The sequence below is a fragment of the Linepithema humile genome, chromosome 6 (genome assembly GCF_040581485.1).
Source record: "Linepithema humile isolate Giens D197 chromosome 6, Lhum_UNIL_v1.0, whole genome shotgun sequence".
In the NCBI taxonomy this organism is placed as follows: domain Eukaryota; kingdom Metazoa; phylum Arthropoda; class Insecta; order Hymenoptera; family Formicidae; genus Linepithema; species Linepithema humile.
The window spans coordinates 1,383,689-1,408,242 of NC_090133.1; the positions used below are offsets into that span (position 1 = coordinate 1,383,689).

Here is a 24,554-nt window from a genome sequence, read left to right on the forward strand (position 1 = left end):
TAATATTATTTCTCGTTTATCTTCGTGAAAATGTCACAACACTAGCTCTTAAGTTAGAAGATGAAAGCTGATTAAATCATTTTCATGAATTAAGCTCCAAAGTTATAAATAACTAAGGTCGTTATTTACTGAGTTCTTATTCTTCAGGATAAATTAAAGTTTATCTAAAATTTAACTCTTCTTCTTCTTCGATCTTTGAATACTTTCAATTATTTTAATTTAATTAAATTTATGTATGTTTTTATTTTATTTTTTTCTTTAATACAAAAAATTTGATCTCGCTATTAATGTCTGTTGAAGACTCTGATTATTGTGATATTTCGATCACATCGGCCGATAAATTATGCTTGTCGGAGTAATGGGCGAAACGTAGTGAAATGCAATACACGTGGGTTATTTAAAAAGCCGTTTAAAAATTCGTTACGAGCCATTGCCCGCGGGCATTCGATATAAATCGAGAACGATCGCCATGCAAACGACGGGTTTGTTATAAAAAAAATCTATTTTTAGTACGTGACCGACAAATTAAATTGGGCAGCTTTTATATGAACCGACTGTTTTTTTTGCAGCGCCATTTTCCTGATCGAGATTAAGAATCTTGGAGTAATTTTCATCAAAATCGCCTGTGGATCTCGTTTCCGTCATTTCTTTTTACGATTATCGATTGCGCGCTTACTCATCGCCCGCCAGGTTGCTACCGGAGACATTGCATTATTCTAAAACCACTTCCATTCATAATTCAAATCACAAATATGATAATGCGCGTAAATACGAATTATTACATTCATTAATAATTCATTAGAAATTCGGATCATAGCGCGCGGTGTGCACTGCAGCATTTCGGGCGATTTCGGGACACCTTGTAAGTGGATTCCGTTGCGAATTCTGTCGGGAATAATGGATCGTCTAAAATAGTTCTAGACTGAGACGCCAGACTCCGCGAAACGCAGTCTTCCGTTTCAAATGCGAGGGAAATCGATCGGTTATATTTGTGCTGCGAGATCGCGTGGATAAACTTCATTTGAACGCTTCTTGCCGCGGAGTATCCCAGCGGATAATAATTCTCCGGTTCTAGCCGGAGCAGTCGTCTTGAATTATGATACGTTAGAGACCAGAAAAATTGTTTGGGGATTGTGCACGCGACCGAAATCGGACAAAACGTGTTCGGATTTAACGATTATCGGGCACGAATAACCGAATATTTTGCGTAACTCGATTTATACATTCAACAACATGATAAATTAATCTTGTCGCATCACTCTTTCGGGACGGGCTTCAATAATAAACTCTTACGCGAAAAATATTGTTATTTAAATCTGTCACGCATTTGTAAAATCACATCTCGCGTCTCGATCAAATTCACTCTTTATTATTTATGATAGCAAATTTTATTCACAATCCTCTCGCGCGCCATGTAATATTGAATGCGTTTGAGAAATCAGGATACACACATAAATCAGTATGCGCGGCATGTATAATCATAATTCTCTCGCGGATTATTTGCAGATTATCTAAAGCAGACTTTGTCATAATCAATAATCGCCGATCTGATTGTTCGGAGTGTATTTCTGCGTTGTTTACGTTGAATAAATTTTTTTGCACGTCGTGGTGAAAAGGCAAAAGACCAGCGGCAGAGCACTTTAATACTTTTCACGTTATTAAGTGGGTAAATGGGCGGTATGGTTTGACCCGTTTAGCCGGATTCCACCCTGCTTTATCCCTGCCTCCCCCCTTTCCGCGACGATGTTCGCGCAGAAACGATATCGAACGAACCCCCCGGCGGGCGGGTTTGCTCTCGCGAAAATTTGTCCCGTTGATAATAACCAGCCGGCCGATGAAATCAATGTAATCAAAATGACATGAGACAATAAAAGCGAGCCGGAATTTCATTTTCGCGACGCGCGATGTTTGTCCGCGTCCATGGTCGTCAGATCCGCACAACCGATGGCCCCGATGGTCCGACAAATCGGAATTATTTCTCGCTGCGAGACGATAAATCGAACGATTAAATCTCGCTCGGGAGGGGGGCCGGACCATCCCGGTCAAAACGTAACGCGCTGAAGCGAAATTAAAAGGGTCGCTCTCGCGGATTCATGGTTCCCGTGTTGCAAATCGCGTTACGTGCACGAGTTGGGGTAAATTGCGAAATTTCGCGAATACTACCGCGTAGACGTCGTAATTAAAATTTCGCCATCGATGCGTAACGCTTTATTATGAAAGGACAATAATTGCCATGGAAAATCATACACAACGAGCGATTTTTCGACTCACAAGAATGTTGAACATCAGAAATTCTAAAAGTGTATTAAGTGCTTTTAGAAAAATTGTTCCGCGATATTTTTCTCGCTGCGCCTTGTTGTCGATCGTGGCCGAAATGGCGAAATTTTCTCGAGTGATTGTTGACCTTCGAGAAGAGAATGGATTCGGTCGGAAAGAAAACCGCGATCTTACGGTGTTTTGCATCGGGACAATGCATCCATCCAGGGAGTTTTCGACCCCCTGGAAACACTTCACTGCTCCTCTCCAGACATGTCGCCAAAAGGCGACTTCTTTCCTCTTCGAGGGACGAAGAATCGCCTGAAAGGACATTATTTTCAGACGATCGATAACATCTAGAGCGCCGTAACCGAATCCCCGAAGAAGAAAACTTGCAGTGCTTCCGCGAAAGTGGAGGGACTTCGCGAGGAATTTATTTTCGCGGAGACAATCGGAATTGCGAGTTCGGAGAACCGCGGAAACCGGGAACTGTCGGCGAGCGAGCGACCGGGAAAAGTCAGAGAAGTAGGTCCTTTGTCTTTATTATTTTTCGGACGATATAGCGCGCTGGGAAAAAGGACTCGAAAACATTTGCGGGAAATCTCGGCGAGAACGAGATACAGAAAATCAATAGAGATTTTGGGAGAAAACGTATTTTCGATACCGTTTTCGCTGGCAAACTCGATTCTAAAATTTACAATGAACCTTCCGCTAATTCTGGCACACCCCCGTGCACAGCGGACGCTCAGGCCGCGCTTTGGCGCGCGGTCAAATTAGATTCGACATTTGTTTAACTTTCAATTGAATGCGGTTTAGATCGCGCGCGGGCGCGCACGGGTGCGGGTTTTCAATTAGCGTGGAAACTCCACGCACAAGTCGTACTCGCTCGTATGCACTCGATGTTGTACGGGCGCTTCCCGATTTCCGATTTCCGGCGCTCGGTTTCCTACAGCCGCTTCATCAAAAATCGCCGGGCCATAGAGTACATATCGACATTCATTGCGAGGCGAGCGACACAATCGAATTATTGTTCTGTGAAATTTCGAATTTATCAAAAATTCGCTTTGATCGAATCTTGTTTTTTTTTTTTTTTTTTCACGGCGACGTACTTTTAATATTCACCGTGTGCGAAACGCGTATCCTCGAGGTATCCTCGCGGCAAGAAATCGCCGTTTTTTGTTTTCTACGCTGTCAACGTAATACCACTTTAACGGGTTGGCGCTCTTCAGAAGCGGCGCAATAAGGGAATTTCGTCACGGGACAAAAAGCGGGAAAGAGAGAGAGAGAAAGATAGGGAAAGAGCGCACGGTCGCTGTCGAGGTAAGTGAGCTTGACCGCTGCTTTCTGCTCGCGACGTGCAGTTTCAAAGTTTTCGCCAGCTGCATTCCAGCCCGGCCATCTCGATCGACTTTCAATAGCGATAGCGGAGAACAAAGCCGAATCTCGATAAACTGCTGGGTTCACTTAAGTGGAGTTTCATTTACGCGATAATGAACGATACGAGCGAAGTGATGCAAATTCGTTTTTAATCGTGGGATATAAATTGCGTCACAAAACACGCTCGTCACCAAACGCGCTCCGTTTGTTGCAATGCAAATTTGCTGCGTAACGTTGATTCGCCTTTTTTTTTGTCTCTCGAGCGGGAAAAAAGGTATGAATACATAATCGGAGAAGTATAAACAATCGGGACATTTAAAATGGAATGTAAAATAGCCCGAGGACATTCGATAATATGGCGTAAAACCTCTCGGCTGAATTGGAAATTAACGTTGTAAACACGAGAACAGCGGCTAAAACGGGCGACATGAGCAATGAAATTACAGAATCTCCTATTATTATTGCTATTATTATTGTTATATATTACCATTGTTAATACTATATATATTATTATATGCTTCGTGATTCTATTACTACACAGCGATGAATATCAATCGCGCTATTGAATAATAAATCGCGAAAGCGTCGATCCAATTTCAAAAAATCGCATATTTTACAACAGCGAAAATTATAATTGCGCGAAAGCTATGGTCGAATTTTTCGTTTCGTCGTTTTCACGCTTTTCTTTTTTTTTCCTTTTCCTTTCCAGTTTATTGCTTTTTTCCGTCGTCATTGATATTACAGCTGCCATAATTTCGGATGTGTGGAAGCACTTAACATTCTCCACTTTTCCTAAATTGAATTTATAATGTATATCTTTTGTTTTCATCCGTTTCGTATGCGGCTATTGTTCTGCAGTTTTCGCGATTAAAGTTTAAATTGCTCGCGAACGAATTTGATACGATGGCTGAGCCTGATGGAAGCGGGACGCTTGTGATTATACACGCGAAAGGTAGAAGTCAAATATTTGATGGACATCGTAACTTTCGGCTGGATTCGCTCCGCGCTCCGGCAAAAAGAGGATAGGATCGCCGCTTTTCCTACCATTGCGTGTCGCAAATTACTGTTCGGTGAAATCGAAACTCCATCATCAAGATGTATAGCGGAGTAATAATTCAACTTGTTATTTCCGAAAGAATTTTTTCTAGTTTGATTATCTAATTTTGAACAATTTAAATACACAGATGGATTTTCCGATTATGTTTGATGATTTCAAAGTTTATTATTATTATTTTATATCACAAGAGTTAAATATACTTTGACCGATATATTTCGCATCTTTCTATTAATATTGATATTCTGTTGGTTGATTCTTTGAGTTGTTATTGCCGCGTGTATTTACATTCGCGTTTCGCTAAAGAAATTATTAGAGTCTTAAAAATATTGTAATTTTTTTTATAAACGCCGCATCTTTATAATTATTAGGTTGATGCAAAGGATTTGTCGTATTTATCAAAAGACAGAATTGCAAGGTTTTTAATGAAATTTTATAAACAAAATAGTCATCATTGACTGCAGTACATTTTTTTATCCGGAAACAAGATTTTATAGATGTGATTTAAATAAATCCGAGTTTTTTGAATGGAAATTGATGACTTTATTTAAAATAGAGCTTCAGGGAGAAGTGATGGACTTTTTGTACCGACCTAGTATATTTATGGATTCTAAGATTTGATTCCGAGTTGGTCGAATAGTGGCGTACGTTGTTCCTTATTAGAAAACTGACATAACCGAACGATTCAGGATGAATCGATAGGCTTCTCGGAAATCCAACTTTGGACCGCCCTGCGTTCTGGAATCGATTCGTTCTCGTTAGCGCGCTAGTCAAGCAACGATTATAATGGGATATCGGTTTAAAGGTACGACGTCGCTAAGGCACGTCGAACTTCTTTCATTAAACTTGCACGCTGGAAACGAACGACGTATCATTATACATAAAGCATTTTGTCTGGAAAAAAATATTTGACCCAGTATCGAGACGGTATTTTCGACTCTCAGTATTTCAGTGATAAAAAAAGCAATGAGAACCAGACGGAGCGTGCAAGAATTATCAACTGTTATTTATCAATATGCAAAGAACGTTCTAGCCGCAATTTCGGGCTCTTTTCAGCCTATGAAAATGCAGAGAAGATTAAATTATATGAAAATTATTAAAAAAGAATAAAATTCGAATAATTAATAGGACAAAAGGTGAATTTATTAACCGCACATGTCAGAGCAAACTGACAAAGCTACCAAATCTTTGATCTTTTAAAACATTGTTATCTAAATGATACCGAATCAGTCAAATAAAATATATTTTGCTATTTTTTCTATCAAAAAAATTCTATTTCCATTTCACTGTCGAAGCTAAAATATAGACGAAGGTATAACAAAGATAAATCGATGGTAGATGAAAAAATCTGAATACATTCGAGCGCGCAAGATTTATAATTCACCGCACGTCAAGATTGTTAACTTGCGCTCCGCTTTAACATCGTTTATCGATATTTTTTAGCCCCGAAAGTTAGGATTTGTCGGGCGCAATTCGCGTCGTAACTCCCGGCGCTTAGGCTTCTTGTATCGGCCATTATACTCGGATGGTGAGATAGGTGTTTTAGAGATGCATACGGTACAGATACCGAGCGTGCGATAAGCGACAATATTTCTCGAGTGCCAGTAGCCGTATGGCGTCGTAAACATCGATATCGTTGAGGATCTCTCTCCCTCTCTCTCTCTCCCTCTCTTTCTCTCTCTCTCTCTCTCTCTCTCTCTCTCTCTGCGCTCCAGAGCACTGCACAGATATCAATTTTACGACGACAATTCGACGTGCTAGACAAATACCGGGCTTAAGGTACCAAGCACGAGAACAATATCGACGGCGCACGTCCGGAGGAACCGGACAAGATTCATGAGAGCCGGGTAAGTCGCTCTCGGGAAAAGGAAAGCGCGAGGAAAAAAGATCGCGGTGAAACAATGCGTGTTTGTTTTACGCCGACAAAGAGGAATATCTTCTCAAAGCGATCGATGAATTCTCAAAACCGATCCGCGCTCGCTCTTCCGCCGCCGTTTCGAGATTCCGTCTGTCCGCGGAGAGAGTCTTTGATCCTACGAGGGTCAAGAGGTCAAAACCTCCTTTGTGAACCTCTCTCTCTCTCTCTCTCTCTCTCTCTCTCTCTCTCTCTCTCTCTCTCTCTCTCTCTCTCTTTCTCTCTCTGACGTTCAGTAACGTACGATGATGGTTCCGCGAGTTCCTCCGAGTTTAATTCCGAGATTTGAGGAAAGTGCTAATTAAAGTTTGTTTGTGTTGCAGATACAATGAGGTAGTAGATTGCCCACGGAGCTTCTGGTGAGAGGCGGTTTCTGACGCGGCGGGCGATATGTTGTTGCCGAACCGCAGCGGCCGGAAAGGGCCCATCGCTTGTCTGGTGGCCCTCCTCTTCGTCTTTGCTCTGTATCAGCTGGGCATTATTTGCGGCACCAAGTACATGCCCACGGCTGTGATGGTCGGTAAGGAGGTGAGAGACAAACATGTATTCTAATAATACTCTTCTGTTTGAAGGAAGTCACATTTTTTTCATATATATCGATTACACGAACGAGGTAAATTCTTTTCATAACGAATATGAACTTTTTTTTTCATTTAAATAAAACAATTATATTCCGAAATGTTAGATAATTAATTAAAAATACAATGTCTATACACTTTTGTTAAAAACGATTCTCTCTGTTGAAGCGAGAGGTTTTAATTATCCGTATGCACATACTCCGCTCTTCCGATGCAATAATAACAATAATATTTGTTGAAAATAATAATAGCGAGATAATATAATATGCGAACGCGATGTACGCGATGGGGTTCCTACATTATTAATCAGTAATTCATAGCTGTCAAAGTATTAATTGTGCGCTGAGTTGTTAAGAACTCTGTTTCGCGCGACACCTACGTGGCTATTGAATTCCAATTCGAATGAATCCGAATAATTGTAATAATTGAATACGCGACACGCGGTGTGAAGTTTGTAGATAACAGGTTATCTAAATTTGAATACAACGTATTCGTCCAAATCAATGCTACCTTCTTTAACGTCAAAAATTATTTTAACGATTTTTTATTTAATGTTATTTTCATTATTAGAAGCATCGCTAGAATTTTTCTTAAAGTAAGCAATGGCAGCTTGACAGCAAATTTGATCAAAATTGATCCTTGAAAAAAGTTTTGAGAAAAATATCGAAGAAATTGTGAAAATGTTAAAAGGAGCATTTGTTCAGCTGAAAAAAGATTCGATCCACATTCACAGATAGCTAATGTAATCAAATTTGATTAAGTTTACTGTCAGTCAACTGTCTGATATTTGGTTATCTGGAAATGTCGGCCGAATCTTTTTCAGCTGCAATATTTTCATAATTTTTTCAATATTTTTCTCAAAACTTTTTTAACGAGAAACTTGATCCTCCGCTTCTGCAGAATATCAGTCAATATTTCCGATAAATACTTTATAAAATGCAACATAAAAATTTATATGCACATGGTTTATTCAGAACGAAACGTATTGAGAGTAGCGGAAAGACTGATTCTATCTCGTCCCATTCCCAGCGTTCTTTCACGAAATTAGGAGAAAAAGAAATGTGTGTCTATAAACTTAACTGTCAGGCCGCGTATTAGTAGACGGCAAACGGCGGCAGCTGCAACTAAAGCTTCATCCTAGCCTTAATCAACGCCAAACTGCCGGACGTAGACGGAGAGAGATGCCCGGCATCTCGGCGTTCCCGAAGAATAGTTCGACGAACTTGCTCCACTGACGAACTCGATACACCGACGAGTCTAACTTTCCGAGCCAACCATTCCGCGTCTTCTCAATCTACTTCCGCTATCCGCCATCGACTTTGAGGCGCTTTTATTAATTTTCTTGTAGACTTACTTTAATTGCGTTAAGATAGTTACGGTAAAGTACCGGAACGAACGACGAATAAGAGTTTATATTCCACTTACTTATGGACGTAACTCGTTGGAGTATTCTTAAGTGTTCAGACGATACTATTTTGCGGAATCGGCACACGTTTTAGGCAAAAATTTGCAATTTTTCTCATTATAATGAAAAATACAAAATATATATTTTACATTGAAAGTTAACAGAGCATAAAATAGAAGAGAGATAAATTTTATTTAAATTATTTAATATTTTTTTTACAGCAGACAAGTAACGAAATATTTCGATTGTTATATAATATGTGTATTATTTTATTAATATTTTTATACGACTCTACTATTATATTGTATTGATTTGTTGAACACAGAAATACGTAGTCGGGCCATTTGATCGGAAGACGTATACGTATGACCGTTATATGCCGCTCATTTTCATCGGCGGTGTACCACGATCGGGTACTACCCTGATGCGTGCCATGTTGGACGCGCACCCTGATGTGAGGTGAGTGGCGCAATTATCTCCTAATGTGATATATCCACTAGGACGGTATAGTGCCGCAATTATGTTGTAAAGTGATGTATCCGCTGGAACAATATTGGCAAAAGTGGACATTTGCAAGACATTCATAGTTTTTCGCTTAACACTGCAAAAAGTTGCGTTTTATAATTTACATGTGCGAGTTGATACAATTTCTGATGGAAAACAGCGTTTTATGAAATCAAACTGATTTAACTTAGCTTTTTTGTAATTAACATATGTGCAATTGAAATTTTATTCTTATCCCAATTATTGTAATTTATTCTGATAATTGTAAAATTTTCTTTCCATCAAGATGTGTTTGGATTGAATTTTAATTAATCGAACTGACTTCATTTCTAGGTGTGGACAGGAGACCAGAGTCATCCCGCGGATTCTCCAGATGAAGATGCACTGGTCAAAGTCCGAGAAGGAAAATGTACGGCTCACAGAGGCGGGAATCTCGAAGGAAGTAAGTGTGCGCTCCGGGTTGTACGAACCCTCGGGAGAAATAACGGCGGCGAGTTACTGGCGCGGCAAAAGCGGGTATATTTCAACACAGATTTGAATAATATAAGTATCGCCTTGCGAGAAATCCTCGGTAAAAAGTTTTCAACGTTTTTCGAATTTATCGGGAGAGAGTGAGACTTCTCTCGCGTACTCTTGACAAACGCGAGGAATAGCTGGAACCTCGCCATCGCGCGCGAAATATTCGCATTTACTTAAATGCGCCCCGCTGTTTAACCGCCCGCCGTTCTCCCCGAAACTGGACGGAATTAAAATTTATATCGGTTTGAGTAATTGTTTTACCGTAACGTAAAATTATAAACTTTGCTCTCACCGCGGAATCGCAACTCGGTCGGGGTGGTTTAAAAGCTAACGTAAGGGAACCGTGCCTTTTCGAGCTCGTTTCGTCTAAAATTCAACGCAATTAAAATCCACGCGTATATCCGAAACTTTCACGTTGCAATAATAATGCGGAAGACCGCCCAACTTTCGTGGCGTTTAATATATCAAGAGTGTGTTGCGTTTTTTTTTTTTTTAGGTGATAGACAGCGCGATAGCGGCGTTCTGTCTGGAAATAATAGCGCGCCATGCCGAGCCTGCGCCGAGGTTGTGCAACAAGGACCCACTCACTTTGAAGATGGGCTCATACATTCTGGAACTTTTTCCGAACGCCAAATTTATATTCATGGTGCGCGACGGACGCGCTACCGTGCACTCCATCATATCCAGGAAGGTAAGAAAATCTTCTGTAGTCTTCTGTTATTTTTCCAAAAACGTATTATCAAGTTTCGTCATTTTCTTTTATCGAATTTTGTTCTAAATAATGTTACTAATTTATTTTTATTTTGTTTTAGAAATTGAGAAACTTATTATTGCTAATATGACTTTTTAAATCTTGTAACAGCAAGCGATATTCTGCACAGCGTTTTCTTTTTGCACTTTCGAATATAGAACGCATGATCTTACAGTGTGACACAATTGAACGCAGAGATTCCACGCGGCACGTTCTCTTTCCGCAGGTCACGATAACGGGGTTCGATTTATCGTCCTACCGGCAGTCTCTCATCAGATGGAATCACGCAATTTCCGTAATGTATGGCCAGTGCAAGGAACTGGGACCGGAGAGGTGTCTGATGGTCCCTTACGAGCAGCTGGTATTGCATCCGCGCCAATGGATGAAGAAGATATTAAATTATTTAGACGTGCCGTGGGACGAGTCCGTCATGCATCACGAAGAATTCATTAATAAACCCGGCGGCGTGCCTCTGAGCAAGTAAGCAAAGAAAAAGAAGAAGAAACAGAGCATGTAACAATGATATAGAAGACAATGGGAAAGCGTGATTCTCGGTGCGCACTACTGAGATAATTATAAATTGATATATTTAAGTAGCGTAAAAAATTTTCATATATTAATTTACAATAATTAGTAGTTCTCGCGTTGTCTTCAGCAACCGCACTTCTGGTTCTCATTGTCTTCCGCACCATTGTTTGTCTTTGAGGAACCACACGTTGCGTTATTCAGTACGTCTGAATCCAGGATTATCTATGAGAAGTTCCAAAATTAACGAGACTAAAGTGTATGAATTATACATGAGTGCATGAAAATAACATGCGATGGCACTATAGAATAATATTATATATTATTAACGTTAATGTAATGTAATAACGATGTAATAATGCCCCGCATTAGGAATGTGGAAATGATGTGGCAACATAATAACGTTTCGCATTATTAATATTTGAAGTGACGTAATTATACGACAAATAAACTTTTCATCAACATCAAAATAATACATTAGCGAAGGAAGATAACGTTTTACTAATGTTAATATAAAAAAATTTATAAAAATGATGACGTGAGTTCTCTACGTTGACGTCACAATTATGTTGCAGGGTTGAAAGGTCGTCGGATCAAATCATAAAACCGGTAAATCTGGCGGCGCTGACTAAGTGGGTCGGCAACATTCCCGAGGACGTGGTGAATGAGATGGCGGAAATAGCGCCGATGCTCTCCGTGCTCGGCTACGATCCTTACGCAAATCCGCCCGTTTACGGCGCGCCGGATAGTTTAGTTAGCGATAACACCAGACGGTACGTGCTCATTTCTTACGCCATATGGTTGTTACGTTACGTACGAAATGGTTTGTAAAGGTGTTCGCGTAATGCGCGATGCGCTAAGCCGAAGCAAACTTATTTTTAAGTGTTAAAGGCGTGCAAAATATTAATATTACAATTAACGTGTAAAAATTAATTGAGAATTTTGGTATCACTTCAAACTTTTATGTCTTGACATTTATATATTTCTAATTTCAGGGTGTTAGCCGGCGAAAAACTCTGGGAGGAGAAGGCGCGGGAGTATCATCTGTCGCACAAGCCGGCTGAAACCAGCAACGAGGACGCTGCTTCCAGCACGCCCTCGGTCGCGTGACCCCGCGCGATTCTGCTAGGCGCGTACGACACGTAACCAACTGCTGTCTTAAGTCTCTAACCGACTTAGGATTTCCGCTGTGGAGCTTTCCTCTCGTACTTTCGAAGTAAACTCGATTGTATACGACGACAAGTCGAGGATTAATCATCCTCGTTGTGTGCTCTCAATCTTCTACGTTATTGCATCCCAATCTACGTGGACAATCGACTAATCATTGTTCTCCTCGCAACGTTTACTTATTCACGTCAGGTTTGCGTTTTACGAAATCGGAAGACTTGTCACACTAGGCCGTGATTAGGAAATACAAAGTATCCCGCGAGGTAAGTGTGATCAAACTTTAATATAATACTGCAGAAGTTGTTAAACAACTTGTTTAACAGTCCACGCAGCATCAACAAGAAAAGGAAGAAAAGTTGGCAACAATGCCATTAATGTTTGTTTTAAGACCAGATTTCTAAGGCGCTCCTGTAAAATTCTGCCAAACGAAAACTGTTTATAATTTTGAAGGAAAACATTCTAGAATATATAATCGTGTAACCTTTCGTACTTATAAGCTCTCAAAGTTTGGTCACATATTTCTAGGATATCTTGTATATATTATCAACGACTATATAATTAATTTTTAATAATGATATTTTTAATAGTAAAATTATAATTAGCTATTTGAAAGATTTGGTGCAAGAATGAAGAAGGTTTATAGTCAAGGTTCGTTTTAGATAAAATTTATTTTAAGTGTTATTTATATCTAGAGTGGACCTCATGAAAAATTATCGCAGACATTCTTGCACTAAATTTTTTAGTTTTACTTCAATTTACGCGCTATTTACAGATCTATTATGTGTGTGTGTGTGTGTGTGACGCGTTACTTATCACAGTATAAGGAATCGAAAAGAATTTTTTGTTTAAATTAATATCGAATGACAATTTACATTTTATCCATAGATATTGTCTATCACATGTCGTGATATCATAAAAGAGAACACAAATTTATCATCTGTGTTCATCGAGCATTACAAACCTAGGAGCAAATATAAGATTTGTCGTGTAAAACAATATCTGAACGATAAAATGATTTCAATCATTATTATTATTATTAAGGATCATCGTGAAGAAATGCGAAAAATGATCTCGGTGCAATCATCATGTTTGTACGCCAATTGTCGCATGAATGTTATTATGAACGAATACAGGGATCATTTTTGCATGCGTAAAAAAATGGAACTTCGCGAGAATTATATTTGTTTCGATCTTTTTGTGTGAATCGACCAAGAACGGCCAGTGATTTTAAGAAAGAAGTATTTAAAGTGTTTAGCGAAGAGAGATAAACTTCAAATGTGACCAAGAAGCTCGCGTGCTGGCATTCTTACCGCCCGTACACCCACCGTATCGTTTTCACACCACTTTGTAACAAATTCGCGAAATGAAACCTTTTCATGTTCGCCATATTTTTAGCTAGTTGTAGCATTTACTTGTGACATTTTCGAGGAAGATCGATGTTAAATTACGTGAGAATGTATTATGGGCATCAAAAGTTAATATTGGATCGATACCAAAGATTTATTATGTTTGTCGAATAAAGTCAAAATTTTAGAATGTTGAAATAATATTTATTAACTGTTTTAATTTAAAAACGTTTTAATTAAAAAAAAAACTAACCAATGTTGAAATTTCGCTTAGGATAGAAATGAATGGGAAGAACGACACTAAGCTTTTGGATCGACCCAATATTTACAAGAGTGTAAATAATGTCCGCGAATTAAATCGTGCTTTAATTGCGATGCATTTTTATTGTTCACAGATGCACATGCAATATTTATATTATAATTTTAGGAAGAGAATGATGCCGTCATGACCGCAACTGCGGCGGCAGACATGCAAAGATCTCTTCGATATCTTGACTATTTGTCAAGTTGTGCAATTAAATTATTTTAATATTATACCAACCTGTTCTATCCAATCCGTGTTCCTCGTCTCATTTCCAACCAGTAAGGAACCACTTATCTCGATGCACCAAGGTAACAAAACCATATCAAACATTTTACTACAAATTGCTAACTGTTACAGAAAAATGTAATTTTAAAAATAGTATCTGGCGATCTTACGTACGTGAAAATTACGATCTTACGTACGTAGAAATTTCTTATGACAATTCAATTTATATTGATCAGCAATATTTAAATATTTGTTTATGCATGCGAATTTTTTTAATGATAAACAATTTTATAAAAAACCCGCCACATTTGTAACTATATATCGATTTAATTGTATATATTAATACATTTCTTTTTATTTATTTATTGTTATTTTGAAGTGTCATATATAGCTTTGTATACTACTTAATTATGTGCAGTAACAAGTTCAAATTTAAAGACTTATATTTAAATAAGAGCTTCAATTTTTAATATATATGCAAGTACATGAAAGAAAGTGGTATACAAAAATACACATGTGCTCGATTATTCTGTTTCTTGATTTTTAATGTACTTTCATTTTTTTTCAGTGAAAATTTCAAGTACACGCGATATTTACGTGGATGCCTTTCGATATTTAGCCTGCACCCACACTCTATACATTCTCAATTGTTTACCCCTGTTAACTTGCAGTCTTCTATCCACGAAGTTTTGTTCTTCGTTGAAGCCATTATCGGTAAATAATTTTCTGACATCCTCTGAAATAAGATAAATTTTTGTATACAATTAATACTCTATTTGTCGACTACAATTAATTTGCAGAGATTCATGGAAAAACGTTAGAAGCGTCAAATATCGAATATCAATGATTTTGCAAGAAAAGAATTGTGAAAACTTGGCAATAGTAATATACAATCAGGTAGGATTTAAACGCTATACTAAAATTTTAAAGGAAATCATACCTTGTTGGAAAAAGTATACCATGGTGCCGTCTCCACGAGCATAAAAATTCTCTCCAAGACAATTACCCTTCTTAAATCTTAATTGTGCTAAATCATATCTGCCGTAATCGCGAAATAGAACTATTCCACCCGGTTTTAGATATCTGTGTATTTGCCGCACTACGTGCTGCATTCTGCAAAACAACACGATACAAGTTGTGTATATTAACCATCTAGTCTTTCTTAAATATATATTATAAAAATAAAAGAATATAAAAATGTTAATAATAAAAATAAAAATATAAAAAAATAAAGTATGTAACAAATATAAGATTTATTGATAATATGGCAAGAACATACTTATCAGGATGAATGGCAGATAATACAAATATAAGAACAATGATATCCAAACTTTCAAGCTCAAAAGGAGTCGTCCATGTTTCTTGAGTGACATCTAGAACAAATGCTTTACACCTAAAATCGCAAGCAATTAAACTTGTGAATTGTGTGAAAAATTTACGTAATTACATTCGATTAGATAATTTTAAATCAATTTCTTAAGTATTTTACCTATTTACATTGTAAGCAGGATTTTGCTGCAGTATATCAATGGCTTTCGCAGAAAAGTCACAACAATATACAAACAGTTTTGGGTCTGTATTGTACATTAGTATAGGAAATACGGTATTTCCTACGCCACAGCCTATTTCCAATATTTTACAACCATCTTTGCAGGGTAGACTAAGAATTTTAATATGTTTATCTCCCTGATTTTGATCTTTGTCCGTAAGTGCAGCTCTCATGGGTCTTTCAGTCTCTTGTTTAACTGTATTAGGTGCTAATTCTGGAAACTCAATTAGTAACCAATGCCTATCTTTGAAAAATCTGTAACAATCAATATGTATATAAATGTTTTAATTAGAAATATTTCTGAAGTAACATCTCAGCGAATAATTCAATTGAAAAATTATATTAATATTTTAAATTATATTATATTTAACTGAAGATATTTTTTAGACTTTACATACCCATTGTTATGTATATCGTAAAACTTATCCCAATATTTATCTGCTTCAGTATCATGTTTCAATAGTTGTTCAGATGATTGTGTAACAATAGAATTCTCATCCACTTTTTGCTGTGCCAGCTTTTCTTGTTCCTCATCCCATGTAACATTATCCCTATTTAAAAAGTCAATGTTAGGCAATTAATATTCAATAATAAGTATATTAAAAGCAGAACAACTTAGACTTGACAATGTTTTCATTTTTATCAGATGATCACACAAGTGAATAAGAGTTCTACAAAATAAATTATTTACCATGTAATAAGTAACAAATTAAATTGTAACTCTAAACACCTATAAATTAAAATAAAACGTGGCAAAGATAAAGTAAAGAATAAATAAAAAAAGAGAAGAAAAGATTTATTGAGCTTAAATTATATCATCAAATGTTGGATTCTAAAGTGTCAAATTTTTTTAGGTTAGAGCATGCATGCCGTATTCGTATTGCATAAAACATCAAACAAATTGAACGTATCTGCAATTGCATATGAAGCTACATCATACCATGCATTGTGTTGGAAGACATTTCCATCAAGGGGCAAATTTCGCGTTCCAAATTGAGGTCTCTTCGCTTCCCGGTTGTCACTCGATGTGTCTTCCGCCATATCTTGCACCGGCGAACTCGAACTCAGGTAAATTGCACATAATTATATGATTTAATATGATCACCTGCATGGCATATTAAAAAAAACAAACGTGAAATGAATTTTTATTCAGTAGAAAACTGAACATATGCATAAGAGAATCATGTCGGCATCAAGCTTTAACAATTTTCATTTAAATTTCATTGCAATTAAAAATCTATCCGATTCATCGATGAAATACTAAAAAGGATTAAATTAAATAGTGGCCAATTTTGAATTAATTTTGAAAACTAAGTAATGTTTTGAGAAATAATGAGTTTTGAGAAAATATTTATTGTAAAATATAAATATTTGTTTTACCATATCTTAATACAAATTGAAAAATAATTAAAACGCGATAAATAACAAAATAAACTTGGGGTCGAACACTTATTATTTATATTTTTATCTGTGATATATAGACAACTATCAATTTAAAAACTTTGGATTAATTACTTCAATAATTTCCATGATGTTGAGTTGTACTACTGAAAACTGACAGTGACAACTTGTAACAGATTTTGTTCGCACTGAGAACGATTTGTCCGATTCAATGTTGAACAGCAATGTTAGAGAAATAAAAAACTGTAGCGGTTTATAATGTAAACGTTGTTGTAAATGAAAAATTTATTCTGCCTCGACACCCTCGACACTGAGTTGTACTACTGAAAATTAAGTGGAACCTACAACGCGTTGCCACTAGATAGCACCACACATCCACGCTACATCTCACCGAAACATGTCCCGCTGAAAATCCTGACGATTTTTCAAAAATATCGGAGTACATATTGCATCTCACTAATATCTTTCATAAGCCTCTATTAAATATTTCATTTTTTTCATTATTATTCAATTATTTAAAATATGTCCGTTTACTGTGTATGATCATAAAAGCGAGCAATGGCGTTTTATGTCTTAACTTTATGTATTTTATGGCGAGTTAAAGTTGCGTCAAAAGTATATAAAATGCAAAGTACGGATTACGGGATTTAATGAGGTAAAAAATGACGTACTTTTTTTCGACGAGAGATATCATATATTGCAAAAATAAGCGACAGCATTGAATCATGCGCGCGGTCGTATAGGATCAACGACCTAAGAAAGTGATACAAGTTAGGTTAGGTTAGGTTAGGCTGAGGATATGCGCGTGGTATGCGGAAGCAGGATGGGTGTGACGCGACAAGGGTGTGCAGGTCGCGAGGGTGGCGTAAGTTACGTCACTAGATGTTTGATGTTGCAGGAGCGAATCTCACTGCCTTTGTACTTGGACTCATTACGATTCTTTGGTATTTGAGCATATTTCTGAATGTGTGAAATACAGATTTGTGATATTAAAAATGTAACATATGAAAGAGTAACTGAGGCTAGTATGATGTCAAAGGAAACGGGCTCCTCTTTTTTTCACACTTTGACATATTTTTTAATATTACAGTTAAACAAGAGATGTTAAAATGATGAATTTACTGCATAGTTTCTTTCAAGCAGATAGATAATTCCAGAGATATTTGTTCAATATGTGTTTCTAAATACGGTCTCCTGTTTCAGCTATTTTTGAGAAAATCAATTCCAAGGATATTAATCTGATTATTGGAGATGCCGTTCTGTAAAAGACAGATGAATTAATGTCAATTAGAAGGAACCCATTTCTGGGTGGAACTGATGGACTACATTTTCCAAGTAAAAGATCATAATTTTGAGATTCATCAAAATGAATACTTTTTAGCTTTAATTTATACATTTTCAAAGAATTGAGATTGACAAATAGATATATAAATTGATAAGAAAAGACATTTTATATTTTTAGAATTAATCTTTGATGTGCAGAAATTCAAGAATTCTGTATTCTACAGAATAGCTTTCCATCAATTCTTCTTAACTTTAATAAATTTTATCAATTTAATTATCAATTCTATTTGTCCATCTAATTTCTCATCTTTTAGTATGCCTATATTTTACACATGTAAACACGTCTCTTTTGAAAAACCCATTAATTTTTTTTCAGCATTTTTTAAAAATACTAAATCATAGATACAACATATTGTAAAGTGTAACTTATAAGTACGATTTTGCGCCAATCGTATTCAGCAGTCCGCTAATAATTTAGTGGAAATTTTCCTTCCGCCGAATTTCTTTGAATCTATGCGAAGCCAAAGATACGCCAGCAACCGCGATCGTCGGTTCGTTCGCGAGAACGCTTTTCCGTTATCGACGTTATGTGGCTCTTTGGCGATGAGGTGTGATGAGGTGAGGCACGGAGAGAGACGAGACGACGAGGAAGAGGCGCGCGCGCGATTCCTGGCAACCGGTTGCCAAGGGCCATGAGGTCCTCGCGCCGCTCCTGCACTCGCCGCCTCGTCGTGGGTGGCTACCGTGACGTCCTAATCCTACCGCGAGTCCCTAGGGGCGAGATCGATACACACCGTGATCCGTTTCCCTTCCTCTCCTCTCCTCCCGTGTTTTCGCGCGATAGGTTTTAGCACCCATCGATCTCAGTCGCAGAACTCGTCGGAGACTGGAAAAAAAAATAAATAAAACGGACCTGTCCTCGCGCTCCTCCGCCGGAAACTGGCGCGCGATGATCCCCTGCGCTTCCAACTCGTAAAATTTGCAAGACTTGTACTTTCAGATTTAAATAATATTTCAGCAAAGATCGAAATCAGAGTTGAAATGCGCATTAATCGATATTTCGCTTTATTTTAATCTTGCAGGTTTTCTAATTTTAACAAACGGTTCTTTTTCCGAAAATCGATCACGTTACCTCTCTTTTGCAGCGAGAGATTTTGCTGCGTCTCGTTGTGCAGAACGAGCAAACTTGTGCTGTCAGAGATCATATCAGGAATCTGCAGTTTCCGAAATCTTCGCCGCGTGTCTTTTTATTGATCTTTTCATACATGCGATGCAATAATGCATCGTTAATTAACAGATAAATCAATATGTATATGTGTAATAATTGAATAGCTTAAATTATGTTGAAACACTTAACGCAGAGCGAGAGTTAACTCAGCCGTTAAAGAAGCGGTTTTTACACTCCGCGTTTGGAATCTATTTCTCGTTTCCTCCCTCGAATCTTAAGAACCTTATTCGCGGTGCTTCTTGGATTCCGACTAATCGCCTTTTTTATCCCTACGATTTAACAGATCTCGCAGAGAGCAGGAACAAAGAGGAAGGGCAAGGTTTGACCTTTTCGATGGGATGGCGGAACGGGTAGGACAAGGGTAGTTCGACGGTTGTCTTTTGGGGCATCGGCCCTTGCCTCGCCGAGGGGAGGGTGAGCAGAGGCGGACGAGGAGGACCTACGCGTTATTGAGCGGCCATTTCCCACAAAGCGCAGACGAGGGCAACCACCCCGACGAAGCGCGCGGAGTCCTCTCTCTCTCTGCCCCTCCACCCTTTCACCATTCCGGCTGCTCTACTCTCCGCCCTCCGCCCTCGTCCTTTCGTCCCTTTGCGCCGCTGCTCTCCCTTCGGTCTACTGCCAGCGAGAGAACCTTTCCGTGCGAGACACGGATAATGCACCGCCTGCATCCTCGGAAGTGGCGGATTTCTTAACCCTAATAGAACATAGGCAACGGAATGAAGATCTCGTGAGAATTCCGGTAAAGAGAAATTTCGAGCGAATTTTTTTTATTATCCTCGCGTTAGCTTTGTTTGAACTTCATTTATGCAGTTTCAGAACTATTAACTGCCAGCAGGCGCGTAGATTTCCAGATGGGAAAAGATTTAGAGTTCATTAAGATTCATTATTATAAAAACGCAAAAGTAATTGAAGAAATGTTGACAAATAATGCAGTAATAATTATCTCTGAACACACAATATTCTGAGATTATTTTATATTATTATTGTTGTTAGAATTTTATGTTTTTCAAATATATTTTTTTCAATGAATGTGCCGATATCGCTAATCTGCAGAATTCTACGCTAAAAAAAGATAAAGTATGTGGAAAATCTAAAAAATCTCAAATATCAGAGTAATAATTTTTAAAATAAAATTATTGATGTTTATTTTGCATTTACATATATATGTGATAATATTTTTCACTTTACAAAAGATAATTTTTAATTTATCGTTGAATATAATAGAAAAAAAAAAAGAATTTCGCGCAACGTTATATCGGAGCTGATTCGCCGTGTGATTTCGCGAGCGAATTTGGAGGGTATAAGCCTCTCTTGCGGCACCGCCACCCCGCACACCGGCGGAATATATAATCTCGGGGTCATTGCCCGAACGATCTTTGGGGGTTCCACCGTTCCTGCAACAAGGGTGAGAGACGCCTCGGAAAGCGGACGCAGATATCGACTACCACTTTTCCCAAAAGACAAAAATGCAAATCTGGAATGATTTCTGTCTGAAATTTTTGCTCGATGATAACGTTTTAATGTAGAAAAAGTGACTCTATATATTAAGTCGTATTTAAGAAAAGATATGTATATTAACATATCGGAAATGAATATTAGTGTAGAAAATTTAACGTTTAATTGACAAATAGATGAAAGACACTGTCGTTAAATTGAAACGCCAATCATGATATTAACATTTCACTTTTCTCTTGTTTCAGATAATGAATGCCGCATTTCCAGATAAACAGTGCAAATAGGACGGAAAATAATGCATCGTTGCGGATAATTAAGATGATTGAATCGCCGATGCTCTCTGTGCCATCCGATACAACGTCAAACCGAAACGCCACCATCATGCGGTGGGACGATGCGGTCGCTTTAATGGTATGCAAATTACCAGGTAAATCCTGTGCATGAGCTTTGTCGGGAGGGAATTGGGCAAAATTGAAAGGGTTGGCTCGAAGTGATTCTTGAAAAACAAACACAAAACACGGCCACGCGGCCCCCTCCCGATTAATTACGCTAATGGAAACATTTTCGCAGCATTCGAGCTGCGAGAGTCGCTGATCGATATATGTGTACGAAGGGTGTGCACAAGATATATATATATATATATATATATGAAGTTGTCATTAAAAACGACACATTCAATCACTCTCATATTCGCAATTAATTAATAATTTAAAAGGAAATGTCTAAAGGCACAGAGCAATACGCTTCGGAAATGGTTATTTAAGAAAAATTAACGCGTCTTCAACATGTTTGTATAAAAAAGGTGATATTCGCAGGGTGTATTCGAGTTTTGTGGTATGCGATGTACAAATGGCAGATATGCAGATACCATACCAGGGCGACGGTATCTATTTATAACGGCGACGGATCACGGGGCGATTGACCGCGTGGCCTTGACTTCCGGTTGACCCGACTGTTCCCCTTGGGAATTTCGGTGCGACTCGCAGGATTTCCCCGTAGGCACTTGGGCACCTATTAATCCCTTCAATCAGAGAAAAACGGCCATCAGACGAGAAGGATTCCTTGCCGGCGGGATTGAATATTTCGCGCGGAGCGTCGACCGGGAAACTGTTCTTTTCGGTTGCATCACATATTATATTTCTGCAAATAAAATAAATCCACCATATATTTGTATAAGAAAAAAGAAAAGCGGCGGAGAGGAGGACGGATTTCTTCGCGAAGGCGTTACGTTTTCCTTATGATTTGGATAAGGAAGGACAATGTAAAACTCCGAACGAACTCGGATACGGAATAAACCCGATCATTTTCGTTAATTAGAAAATTATTAATTAAAAAATTAGGTAGTAATTAGACAATAATAATGTAGTAAGTAATCTGAAATTTCGATAAACACAAGTAATCTCTGCGTTTACTTGTGATTGCGCGGTGCATCTTTCAGCGTTTAAAAATTTAATTCATCTCGGAAGGGATATTGACTTCGATCTCCGTTCTCGTACAGATAACCGACAAAACGCGGATGATGCCTAATCCAATCTTACGATTTCGTTACTCACATCAAACGATCCGCCGCGAATGACTCTGTTTAGCTTTGCTGTTCCGCGTCTCACGCGCGATGCCTTCTTTTTCTTCGCCCCGTCTTTCCTCCTTTTTTCCTTCGAATTTTTTTCCTTTTCTTTTTTTTTTTTTTTTTTTGCAATCGCTCGGAAACCTGTTCGCACGAGCGGCAGCAACGGAATGTCCGAGTGCTGCTCGCCCTCATCTCGGGCCTATCGAGTCTGCGAGATCATTCTCTCTATACGACGGTCTTGCCTATAGTTTCACGCATTCTTCAGCATAGACACCAGTTTTATCAGTATCTTAAAAAATAGTATAAATGATTAAAAGCAAATAATTGGAAGCATTCGTAGAAATATTTCTTAGCAATATCAGCAATATTTATTGATTGTAATATAGATTTTAATACGTCATTTTTCCAGATAAGCTGAGGAGGCAGTAATGTACAATGCTTGTTCAAAGTCAACAGTGATCCTCTTAGGATTAACATTTACATGAATGATCTACAAGCCAAGCAAGCTGCTTTCAGTTTCGACCAGACCGAACAACTTTTCTAACATTCTAGTTCGCGTGCATCGGAATGAGCGGAGAAGAAAAGAGGGAGATAGTAGAGAAGGGTAAGGGCTATTTATAGGAAATTTCGCCGGACGAGGATGTTGAAGGCTAATAACCTTGACCTTGTCCACAGCTTGTGGAACTGTGCGCGTTTGCGATCAGGAGACAGAGAAAGCGAGTGACACGAGAAGAGACATCGGTCAAAACCGACTTGGCCTGCTTTCTTGCATGTCTCAGCGAATGAGAACGAGCGTATCCAGGTAAGCGACGAGACGGACGAGGCTTGATGACTAAGGCGGCGGCGGTGGCGGCTCTGGGCGTCCTCGACGAAGATGGGCCCTCACGAGTGGCGAACGACCGCATTGTGACGTATCACGCATGGTGCATCGCTTAACAGGATCGCGATTCTATAAGAGAAAGAAGGATCGTCTAGTATATCGATGTATACAGGGTACTTTACAAGGTAACCGATAAATTTTTTTACAGTCTACGTGGCTCAGATTATTCTCCCTTTCTTTTTCTCTGCGCAAAAAATTTACAAGTATTGCATAAATTTACGGACCAATATTTTCAATATTAACTATTTTATTAAATTAAGAGCTTGGTATTTAATTTTGTTCAATATCGAGTGGGTTTTATTTTACCTTTTTAACTTGACAAGGCGAGTTAAATATTTCTCATATACAAAAAAAAAAAAAAGAATTTGTTGGCATAGCAAATTTTACGCTGTTGTAGCAAAACATGTAAGTTATTATATGGATAGCAAAGAGATTTGTTACGGATGCTGATTTTATTTGTTGCAAATAATAATTTGCTAAATCTGCAAATTATATCACTATTATAATAAATTGATCTTGCCATCAAAATTTTCATTGGCAGCGACAGTTTTGCTGCATTAACAAAATATATTTGTTAGAAATAAATTATTTTGTTGGTAGCAAAGTTTTGTCGCTATCACATCTAATGTGTAATAGCAACGACGATTTCGCTGCGATAGCGAAATTGTTTTTCCGTGTAGAAGATGGTGAAATAAACTTCATCATTTTGCGCATCTCGAGAACATGAATTTAAGTATTGCTTGTCTTGTCGGGAGTCAGTCGCGTTTAATTTCATTACAATTTATTTGCAACGAATTCCCGAGAACAAAATATATTTAAGCTCGGGAGACGGTTTCAAGGCGAAATATATACGCGTTCGTGTAATGTCAATATTGGTGTTTTTGCGACATGATAAGCCCGATCGTCTGTGTACATCTAGTATAACAAACTTGAAGAGCGGTTCGCCCAATTTCTTTAGTAATTGGATTATATTCATATAAACTTAAATTACGTTATCATTTATATAAATTCATTATTTCAGAGTTGGATGTTGAAAATTCTAGCAGAAAGTCGTTTTCTCAAAAATGAAATTTTACTCCTTCGGATTCACCGGGATCTCGTTAATAAGGATCAACTGATTGATCCACGCGATCGATCGATCGCGTCGTGAAAAAAAAAAAAATAATCGACGCTCCTCGCGACGCCGCGCATCGCTTTACTCGCACGGCAGAAAGAGCTCGTCAATGAGACGCGTGCACGAGTCGACGACCGCGAGAGCGAG

General features: G+C 38.1%; 2 protein-coding genes across 7 annotated transcripts in view; one reads left to right on the forward strand and one right to left on the reverse strand.

The window, feature by feature from the left end:
- Positions 1-13,931, forward strand: part of Tpst (tyrosylprotein sulfotransferase) — a 72,976-nt gene extending 59,045 nt beyond the window's left edge. For all 6 annotated transcript variants that reach the window (XM_067357243.1, XM_067357245.1, XM_012368783.2 and 3 more), the window contains 7 exons: positions 6,926-7,130; positions 8,911-9,044; positions 9,423-9,531; positions 10,105-10,299; positions 10,586-10,839; positions 11,460-11,657; positions 11,880-13,931. In XM_067357243.1, coding sequence (XP_067213344.1) covers positions 6,993-7,130; positions 8,911-9,044; positions 9,423-9,531; positions 10,105-10,299; positions 10,586-10,839; positions 11,460-11,657; positions 11,880-11,994 — 1,143 coding nt within the window. In that variant the 5' untranslated portion in view covers positions 6,926-6,992 and the 3' untranslated portion in view covers positions 11,995-13,931. The remainder of the gene's footprint in view (positions 1-6,925; positions 7,131-8,910; positions 9,045-9,422; positions 9,532-10,104; positions 10,300-10,585; positions 10,840-11,459; positions 11,658-11,879) is intronic.
- A 519-nt stretch (positions 13,932-14,450) lies between these two features.
- Positions 14,451-17,144, reverse strand: Mettl2 (methyltransferase-like protein). The gene is made up of 7 exons (XM_012368651.2): positions 16,991-17,144; positions 16,416-16,580; positions 15,874-16,026; positions 15,416-15,730; positions 15,206-15,319; positions 14,867-15,039; positions 14,451-14,662 (listed from the first exon to the last, which is right to left on the reverse strand). Exons 2-7 carry the CDS (start codon positions 16,514-16,516, stop codon positions 14,520-14,522), a joined length of 999 nt encoding a protein of 332 aa, XP_012224074.1. The 5' UTR covers positions 16,517-16,580; positions 16,991-17,144; the 3' UTR covers positions 14,451-14,519.
- Positions 17,145-24,554: the final 7,410 nt, after the last annotated feature.

Bases quoted from the DNA above. Each gene is read 5' to 3' on its own strand.
- Mettl2 (XM_012368651.2), bottom strand. From the start codon at position 16,516: ATGGCGGAAGACACATCGAGTGACAACCGGGAAGCGAAGAGACCTCAA. The intron at 16,027-16,415 runs GTATGATGTAGC...CTTTTTAAATAG, and splicing joins GTCTTCCAACACAATGCATG to GGATAATGTTACATGGGATG. The intron at 14,663-14,866 runs GTATGATTTCCT...ATCTTATTTCAG, and splicing joins GGTATACTTTTTCCAACAAG to AGGATGTCAGAAAATTATTT.